General features: G+C 59.6%; 1 protein-coding gene across 1 annotated transcript in view; it reads left to right on the forward strand.

Moving 5' to 3' along the window:
• The window catches only part of SDC4 (syndecan 4), a 19,762-nt gene continuing 9,646 nt past the window's right edge, over positions 1 to 10,116 (forward strand). The window contains exon 1 of the mRNA XM_084888755.1: positions 1 to 139. Within this exon, the coding sequence (XP_084744881.1) occupies positions 71 to 139 (69 nt within the window). The 5' untranslated portion in view covers positions 1 to 70. The remainder of the gene's footprint in view (positions 140 to 10,116) is intronic.

The raw sequence follows: 10,116 nt of genomic DNA on the forward strand, positions 1-10,116 counted from the left end.
GCCGCCGCCTATAAGGAGGGCCGGCTGCGCACCGCGGCCACTCGCCGCACGCCTCTCCGCCCGCGACGCCATGGCCCCCGCCCGCCTGCTCGCGCTGCTGCTGCTCCTCGCGGGCGCCCGCGCCGCCGCCGCCGAGTCGGTAGGAGCTCGGGGATCCCCGAGGGGGCGGGCCGGGGTCCCCTTTGTTCCCGGGAGCCCGGGATCCGGGGCGGATCGGGAAGGCTGCGCCATCCCCAAGGAGATGATGTCGAGGGCCGGAGAAACTTTGCTGGAAACTTGGCTCCGACCGAGGCCCCGGGGAGGCTCCGGTGGAAAGGGGGGGCTCCTCCGCTCGCCGTGCGCACCAACCCTGTTGCTCTTCCCGCCTCCCCTAGGCCTCCGCCCCGCTGCAGGCAGGCTCTCAGCTCGGACGTGACTAAGCCCGTGTCACCTTCCCCCCCTCCCCGCCCTCCTTCCAGGACCCTCCTCCCCGCGCCTTCCCTGGAGGTCCCGGGACAAGCCCGGAGGCCGAGCCCTCCTCCTCCTCGCCCCCTCGGCGGGCGCCGGGCGCCGGGAGCGGGCAGCTCCAGAACCCGGGACGCCTGGGGTCAGGGGGCTGCGATCCCCGGGCGAGGGGGGAGTTGGGGTTCCGCGGCGCCCGGTTGCACACACTCCCCGGGGAGTGGAGGACGGAGCCCTGGCCTCACTTCGGGCCGCGGAGCTGCCCCTGGCGTGTGACTGGGGGCAAGGCCGTGCCCCCGCTGTGTCTCAGTGTCCCCATCCGCACCGAGGGCTTGGGGGAGTCGGGCAGGAGGTGACAGTGCGTCTTCAGGGTCGGTCTTTACAAAGTTGAGACTGATCTTTCAAAGGGGACGGCAGGGATGGTTGGGGCTCAGCACTTCTCCGCGCCCCCCCCCCCCCCAAGCCCTCCACGTCCCCGGCCTCTCCTGGGCTTTATGCAAAAAGAGTGTTTAGTTTTGCTCAATGCAGACTGGGAAATTGAAGCACCCACCCTGAGTGAGAGTGAGGGAGTTGGTGAGAGGGGGCCTCCATGGGCAGGGAGAAGCCCACTGGTCCCTGTCCTCGTTTACAGAGCCCAGGGCCACCTGAAGCTCCAGCCCAGCAGCCAGCTGGGGGCGAGGGGAGGGGGGCGATCTCTGGGGAGTTAAGGGCAAATGAGTAGCTGGAAGAAGTGATCAGCCTTCCACTGCCTTCCAAGGGCCTGGGCTTTGTGCCCCCTTCCTGTCCCTGCTGCCAGTTCCTGCACGGACTTCCCATTCCCCGGTCTTTAGGGGAGAGGCGTCCCTGCCCTGCAGGCTTCGGGTGAGGAATGAAGAAGACCCCGAGCAATGGCCCTCCAGCACAGTTTAGAGCTGCAGGTGTGCCTGCAGCATCCTAATCGCCGTCTAATGGCTGTTCTAATGGCTCCAGCAACGACCTTAGTTCTGACAACCCTGTTTGCTGTTCTTAATTAGCTGTGTGACCCTGCACACTTAGCTGGCCTCGAGGCTAGAGAGGCCAACGAACGTGTGCAGGGTCACACAGCTAATTAGGGGCTGAGCAGAACCTCCCAGCGCTCATCCTCACTTGCAGTCTGACGCTACTCTGAGTGGCTGCTGCTGTGTCCCATCCTCGGGTAACTGGAGACTAATTTACAGTCTCAAGATCTCAGGTTGACAAGCCTCAAGGAATGCTGAGGTGGAAGCTGATAACGCCCCCAACCTCAGGGCAACCTTTTGCCAGAGAGTTAGTGGCTGGGCCTGGATGCATCCCAAGCCTGCTGCTCCCTGGAGCAGAGGTCCTTATGGGCCCTGAAGGCTGTGTTGGAGTCCGGCAGCTGAAGCAATGCCACGTTGGGTCCCGTGGGCCTGGGCGACAGGCGAGGAAAGATCCTGGAGGTGGTGAGGCCGGTGCCTGGGCGATCACCTGCCAGTCTCAGCTCAGGGGCTGCTGAGCCTGCAAGTCCTCGAGTGAGGAGCAGACACCCGTGTCTCCGAAGGATGTGGTTTGGGGAGGGCTGTCAGCTCTGCGAGGGATGACCCGTCAGCTCGGGGAGAAGTCGGGCCTGAGCCGCTGCTTCCTGACAGAGGTGTTCTTCTGCTTCGTCCCGACCCGAGGGCTCCGCTTCCTGGCTGATGCCACAGACCTTCCGCCTGTCACCGGGTCAGAGGGCTTCCCCTGTGGACCCCACCACCCCTTTCCTGCCAGGGTTGTGGCCAGAAAAGCCAGACCTCACCCCAGTGGGGTGTGACCAGGCAGCCCTTGTGTGGAAGGTGCAGGAAGCGGGCGGGGGAGAAGGGTTCGCTAGGAGCAGTGGTGATCTGCTCGGTGCTTTCCCGCTGCCAGGCTGGGTGTATGGAGAGCGCTCCACAGAGAGCCCGTGGGGACTGAACGGGGTAAAATGGGTACCACTTCAAGGTAGCAGAGAGCATCTGGGGTCTAGATTCTAGACCATCAGAATCTGCCCAGTAGCCCCTCCAATAGTGCTACTGGGATCACTCTCCAAATTTTAGGTTCAGGCCAAAGGTCTGCCCTCTCCTCTGGGTGGTTTCTCCCTCCCCCCACCCCCCCCAGGTGCCACAAGTTTTGGGAAGTGAACCGGGCTGAGCACCCTGCCTCTTCTCCATGTGGTGGGGCTTGCTCTCCTAAACCTGTTCTTCCTGTCCAGCTGGGAGCATTCCCCTGAGCGGCCTTCCTGCCACTCCCTCCCGGGCCCATTAAAGGCGGCCTTGTGTAGGGAGTCTGAGCCCCCCCCCCAGGGGGGGCTGTCCAGGCCCAGTTGGTTCTGGGGAATTGTCCCCCCACCTACCAGTGGACTTTAGCTTAGAGATATTTCTGGTTTCCTTGAGAAGTCTCTCCTTGATTGCATAGAAGTGGAGCTGGGGAGGGAGCCCAGGGGTCTGAGACCCTCGAGTGACCAGTGAGAGCTACCAAGCACCCAGGAGACTGTTTGGGCCGCGGCATGGGGCCTGGGGAGTTCCATGAGGCTGAGTCCCCCTCCCTCTCCGGGTTGACTTCCCCCATCTGTAAAACAGGATTCGAACCAAATGGCCTCCAGAGCGCTTTGCGGCTCGGGTGTTTTATGGATGGTTAAGTACCCACACTCTGAAAGGGTGTTGGAAACTATAGAGCGATTGAAGACGTCTTAAAGAAGTTATGTTTGGTGAGGGAATGCTATGCTTCACCAGATTCTGAGTTGTTCCCCCCACCCTCCCGCCCACACACACGGACGCACCACTTCCACCCACACACACCGAGGCCGGAACTCTGCTCTGTGCCTTCCAGTGAGCCACCTGTCCGCAGGGAGTCCTCAGGAAATGTCTGTGTGAATGAACACGAAATATGCAGGCATGTAACTTCATTCTAAAGGGTGCTCTGAGATCACTTAACACTGATATGAATGCCTCCTGGGATACTGTGAGGTAGGCATGCTTATCTCCATTTTTACGAGAAACCGATGCTCAGAGGAACGGAGTGCTTTGCCAAGGTCAGAACAAGGTCTGTCTGACAACGTTAGATATTTAGATGTTTGCCTTGACCGTCCTCAGACAACATTCCAGATCAGGAAACTGGCCGGGTTGAAGGTAGATACACCTTAGGTCCTACTTCGGAATCACCGGGCGACCTTGGGCAATCTGCCCTCTCTCTGGGTCTCAGGGTCCCCACCTCTCAAACAAAGAGGTTGGACCAGCACCCTTCAGGGTCCTTCCTGTCCTGAGAGCCTGCTGCCAGGGGGAGGAGCGGGCTCTTGGCCTTCCTGGGAAAGAGCCTGAACAAGAGAAGCTGGGGGTGGGGAGGGACATTCAGCTCCTGCCATCCCCAGCTCCTGGAAACAGAGGGCTTTTCCGAGGACTCGGAGTGCTGAGCGGCCTGAATGCAGGGCCGGGAGAGCCAGGCTGGGCTGCCCGCCCCAGCTCCCTCGGGGAGGGATTGACTCCTAGCTGTCCTCGGCCTCCCGGACTGCTGGGCGTGATTTCCAAACGACGACGTTTAAAATTGGGGAAAGGGCCTGGACGGGGCTCTGTGAGTCACCGGAGGAAAGCGGTAGCTGGCCTGGCGTGCCTGAGTCACCCGTTCCTTTCTGCCTCTTGGCATTAGGGTGGCTCTGTGGTGGGCATTGCAGTGGGCTCCAGAGTGCCCCCTTGTCCTTTGGGAGCCGGTTAAAAAGTCAGCATCTCAGTGCCCAGGGCCTCGAGGGGACACGCACGTCCTTTGCAGTGCCTGGCCCTGTGTGTGGGCTTTGAAAGAAGAGAATTCAGCCTGGCCTCAAAATTGGTTAGTTGGCCTCTCTGCTGAGCAGGTAGTTCTCTCTCTCTCTCTCTCTCTCTCTCTCTCTCTCTCTCTCTCTCTCTCAGCAAAACTAAGGCTGCAACTGCTCTGAGTTTATAGAGCAAAGCTGGTCCAGTCCAGATGGGATTTGGCCCCAGGACTCTCTGGTGTTTTGGACGGCCCCCTCCTCCCTCCCTGAGACTGGCGAGAGGGCATTGGAACACTGGTGTGGCGTTAGGCAGACGGGACTCCCACGGTGTGAAGTCCTACCTGACTCAGCCCGGGCCCCTCACCGGCTCAGCCTCTGGGTCTGTAAGAAGATCTGGGTTGCGGTGAGGCTTGTAGGAGGTGACAAGACCGCAAAGAAAGCCCTCTCTTTCCCCCACTCCCCCCGGCAGCCAGCCTGGGAGGGCGGAGGTGTGCTAAGTGGCAGGGCCCTCTTTGTCCAGGCCACTTGGACGCTACCTGGTGCCTTTGAGGAACCCACCTCCTTGGTCTCTGGGAGGCTTTTCCCTTCCTGCCTTTCTGATCCAGAGCCACAAGGTGGTGAGGGAGGAGTCCAGGGTGCGGCTGATGGAGCCCAAATCTGATGTGTTTATCTTAGAAGCGGGCTGTTGGCTAATTATCAGATGGGTTTATATTTAATCAAGAACCAGTTCCCGGCAGCCCCACCCTCCTGGCCCGATCTGTAGGAACCCCTTGCTGAGCAGTTTGCAGCCTGGAAGGAGAGGGGGCAGGGGGTTCGTAAGGGCCAGACCACTGGGACACTGCCCAGGACTCAGGGTGCCCCTCCCAACTTGGAGGACCACGTTAGAGGCCGAGGGAAGGTCTGGCTCTGGGCTTTGGTGTGAGTGCTTGTGTGTGTGTGTGTGTGTGTGTGTGTGTGTGTGTGAGTGCTTGTGTGTGTGAGTGTGTGTGTGGGGGGGGCGGTGGACAGAAAGAGTAGTGTTCTGAAAAGCCAGTTTTCCTGTGTTTTCATTGTCTGGAGCCCAGAGAGGATGGAAGAGGAGGCATTTGTCAGCAGCTGGGGCGTGATTTAACCCTAGAAAGGCGCACGGCAAACCCGCCTCTCCGGCAGGTTTGTTATTAACTCGCCGCTGACCTTTGGGTGCCGCCTGGCCTGTGGCCCGTCTGCTGGAGGCTGGGTGCCTGGCCTCACCGCCAGAGCAGCCGAGTCCCATCCCCGCCGCTCCTCACCCTCCAGGGACACGCCGTTAGTTAATAAGTCACTTTGCCGGTGGGAGCCCGTGTCCTCCTCAGAACACCTGTGTCGCTCGAGGGTCATAATCGGAGTTTGGCAAACTTGTAAAGTGCTGGCTTGCGTTTAGTTTACTGTTACCAGCCAGACAAGGGTTCTCAGCCTGGCCAGAGGCTGGCTTTGGCAAGGTGGCCTGTACCCGCGTTTGAAAATGTTAACCGATGACTACAGTGCTCGGGGTTCAAAACTTGCTTTTCCCCCCCCCAAAGCTCACTCGGACCTGAGCAGTTCTTTCTGGCTTTGGCCCTCTGCAGTCCCCCTACCCACCCCTCCAAGCTCCCACCCACCTCTGTGTCCCTGTGACTCCCCACTCCCACCCTCCCTCCAGGCCCTCCAGCTCAGCCCCACCCCCCACGCTGCACGTCCCCTCCCCAGTCCTTCAGGGCTGCCCCAGTTTTCCCTGGCACAGCAGAAGCGGCTGCTTAGTCAGGTGACACCTGGGGTAATGGAAAGGGGAGGCAGGGAGAGGCTGGTATGTGTGGAAACAGTGACTTGATGGAGCCTGCTGGACATGGCCAGGCCTGCAGAGACTGGCTGTACCACTCCAGCCTGGGGCATGGGGGCAGGGGTGACCTGTGGCTGGGCGAGTCACAGGAGTTCAGGGAGAGCTGGGCTGAGGTGTCTTTGGGGCCGACTGACTTGGTTCCGCAGCGGTGGCTCTCCCAAGCGGTAGGGGAGGCAGGCTTCGGAGGGGCAGGAAGCCAGTGCCCAGAGCTGATCCCATCAGCCCAGACAAGGCTGTGGACTCTGCTCTTGAGAACGGGGAGGCTTGCTCCCATCTTCCCCGCCATCCAGCAGGGCCCTCGGCTCCAGGATCCGCTGCCTCGATTACAAACCCCAGCTTCAATGCACCTCTGTCTCCGGGGCCCTGCGGGAGCCAACCCCTCCCGCTATCTCCACCGGTAATCGGAGCAGCGCCCAGCTTGGTTACCGGGCCTCAGACAGAGGCAGGCTTGTCTCTTTGAGAGCTGTCTTTCAGGGGTGGGGAAACCAAGGCCCAGAGAGGCAGTCTCCCAAGGGAGTTAGTGACTACTGTGACGTCAGCTCCTGACATGGGGGCATCCAGAGGCTCTAGAAGCTCCTTCCCCCTGCCCCCATTCTTAGCTGGCACCCCAGGATCCTGGAGCCCTTGCTGTGGGAATGGGCTGCCCCAGGCGGGGAGGGGGTAGGAGGCGGGGAGGGGCTTGGTGGAAAGCTGGCTGCTGGTAGTGCCAGGCCTGGCTACTCTCCTGAGTGATTGTGTTCCAGTAACCTGACCTCAGAGTGGGCAGAGCTGACATTCGAACCCCCACCCCACCCCCAGACCTGGCTTAACCCTTCAGCTACCACAGGCCAGATTGTGTATTTGTGTGTGACTGTTTTTGCCTTTTATATATATATTTTTTTCATCCCCAAGGTTGGTCAGGACATACCCTGGCATCGAATTTCAGTCATCCATCCTCATTTCCGTTGATCCTTTTTGGAAAAACACAGCTGGCCTACTTCTGCGTCTATCTGCTTAGGACAGGTGCTCCTGCCCATCGTGGGGTCTCTCTCCCCGGCACAGCCTGAAGGGGGTGGGATTGGTTGTGGAAAAGTCTCTGACCCAGGATTCGTATGTCCCTCCCCAGTTTGCAAATGATCTCCAACCACCTTCTTTCTAGCAATGGAATTGCTTCAACAACCTTTTCCAGGTCCCTCTGACCTTTGGCCGTTAATCCCCTTACCCAAAAGGAAGACTGGTGAGGAAGGAAGACAGGTGGGGCTTAATAACAGCCGCTAATCATTGAGCACCTGCTGTGTGCCAGGCCCCATGATGGGTCCCTGGCACACACCAATGCATTTCACGTAATCCCCCTCATTCTGCCAGGCGCTCCTAGCGCTAGTCACCAAAAGAGCAGACCGAGGATTCAAGATGTGAAGTATAAGCCCCCAGGCTCCTATAGTTTTGCTTACAAACCTGCCTTTTCGGGTAACTACTCTGGTGGAGCCAGGGTGGAGAGAGTCCTGATGGTGGCCCTCAGGTTTTGCTCAATCTGGGAGGGATGCCTGACCTTCGGAAGGGAGGTGGGGGAGGAGTGACTGTGTCAGTGGTCCCCTTCGGGACATCTCCTGCCAGGATCACTCTGCCCAGGTGCTCACTAACCTGCCCCCCACCCCAAACCCATTGCTCTTCTGCTCTCACCTCCTGAAAGAAGGGTCAGGTGTGTCCCTGAGCCCAACCCTACCTCCCATGGGGAAGAGGCAGGTGGGGGAAGGCTCTCGTCCCTCCTCGAACCAGTTCATAGTTAACCAAGCCCTGACCCTGAACTTCTCCCTGGTGCCCCAGCCAACTTTCTGCTCTTTTGTTTAAGCAATATCACTTTCAACTCTGTTTACCCGCCGGCCGGGGAAGGGGTGCCCTGGAGGCCTGGCCTGGCAGGGTGGGCTGTGGGATCGGGGTGGAGAGGGTGGAGAGGTGACGCGTGGGTGGCAGCGAGAAGCTTGGCTGTGGCTAAGGCATCGTCTTGAGAAAGATCTAGGACTGAATCCCAGCTCGGTCACGTTCTAGCTCTGTGACTTGGGATGGACTCGACCGAACCTGCAAATGGGTAGAACGCCCTCCCAGTTTGTGCCAACAAAACAAACTCCTAGAGAGAAGAACCCGGCTGGGGCCCGGCAGGCAGAGGGCACTTGTGCTAGCCGCCCTGGCCGCCAGGCTTGTGACAAAAGCTGTAGCATTTGGGATAGGGTTGGGGACTTTTTCCTAGCTTCATGCCTGGGCATGGAAAGGGGTGTATCTGCAGTGACAGCCACTGCCTGTGGACCTGTTGAGACCCTTCGGGGCAGCCAAAACCCGGGAAGGGGGAGGGAGGACAAGTGCAGCCCGAGCGCCAGGAGACCTCCGTTCCAAGTCCAGCCCCGCCGCCAACTGCTTGGGTGACCTTGGCAAAGCCCCTGGGCCTTTAATCTGTCGGCTGGATTATAACACGAGACGCTTGGGCTCAATGGCCTCAGATACCTCCTGTTGGCAGGTGCAAGTCCCTTAGAACAAAGCAGCGCCTACTTCTCCTCTTCCCGTGGACAGCGTGGGGAGGCACTCAGCCCCTGTTACCCTCCAGGCCCCAGCCCCAGGGGCACCCCAGCTGCGGGGCCAGCAGGTCCGGGAGACCCAGGCCCCTGCCTTGTTCCCCCGGTGATGTCTCCTGTGTGTCTGTGAGAAAGACAAAAGGCGGGGAGACCTGCGGGCCCAGAGAGGATGGATGCCTGGGCCTGAACACACGTGTGGATACATGTTCCCTGGGCAGGGATGGGGTGAGCTCAGGTGAACAGACCACATCCTCAGCCAGGAGCAGGGTGGGGTCCTTCTCCGATCAGGACTGGGCTTGGCTGCTGGGTGGCCTGGTTCGTCAAAGATACCCCAGGCGGCATGAGTCTTGCTGATAAGAGGGTGGGCTGTTGGCACTCCACCTCTGCCCTCAAAGGGATGATTACCCACAAGCCCCTGCAACTCAGTCCTGTCATGCTGGCCTAGTCTTAAAGGGTCCTGGGCAGAGAGGGGGCCAGAGAGGGTGCTTCTGGAGCTGAAGACGAATGTAGTTTCCTGGTTCCTCTTCTCAGCACTCCTCACAGTCCTGCCAGGTCACCTGACGTGCTGCAGGAGTGCGCTCAGGCCCACCTAATGCAGCCCTTCGGGACCCCGTCCTTTTAGAGCTGGGACAGGTATCCAAGGGGTCGAATCCTGACCCTGCACCTGGCCCCCCGTGTGATCTCAGACAAGTGCTTCTCCCTCCCCAGGAACCTGGTGCGCATGGGAAGGGTTAGGGATGGCCAGGTGATCCCAGAGGGCTGAACTGGGAATAAATCTGGTTCAGCCTCGTTTTTGCAGATTTGGCTGCAGGAATGCCATGCTTACCCCCTCAGTCTTCATGTTACCAGCGTAAGACTGGGGTAGTTGCTATCAGCCAATCAGTGTGCTAACCCTGGCTGTTTTGAAACACTGTCACATACTGGAAAGCAGGCTCAGAAGCAACATTATATGGCTCCTGGGGACAAGCCCAGGGGAGGGCGGATCTCAGCCCGAAATAGTCCTTGTCCAGACCCTGGCCGCTGTCTTGAGGGCCTGGAGCTCTGGCTCCCAAGCCAGTCTGGTCTCCAGGCCGGGCCAGCAAGTGGCCACAGCACCATCTTTCCCTCCACGGAGCAGGGCCCCCTGGGTCGGCGGGCACTCTGTGTATTCGTGTGTTTATGCATGTGGGTCTGTGTGTATGGGGGTAAAGGCTCAGGAGACCCATGCTTGGGGTCTGGTCCAGTGTGGCCATTCTCTGCCTGTGTGAATTTGGGCAAGTGAGTTTACCTTACCCTCTCCTCATCCTCTTCCCACTTCTGTGAAAACAAACAAACAAACAAAAAAGCACATCTATTCACTGAACCATTTCATGCTAAGTGCTCAGCTAGATAAGCCACGGAGGTCCTGGGCCCCAGAGGACAGGGACCCCACCCGAGGCCTGGCACCTGTGCAATCACCACGAAGCCTTGAGCTGCCAAACCAAAGCCGCAGGCACAGGGCAGTGTGCGCGGGGGCTGGAATTCCAACGCCAGCGGCTCAGCAGCTCCCGATTCCCCAGTCATGAAGTCATCCCTAACCCCCT

Source organism: Pipistrellus hanaki, assembly GCF_964339955.1.
Source record: "Pipistrellus hanaki genome assembly, chromosome: 6".
In the NCBI taxonomy this organism is placed as follows: Eukaryota; Metazoa; Chordata; class Mammalia; order Chiroptera; family Vespertilionidae; genus Pipistrellus; species Pipistrellus hanaki.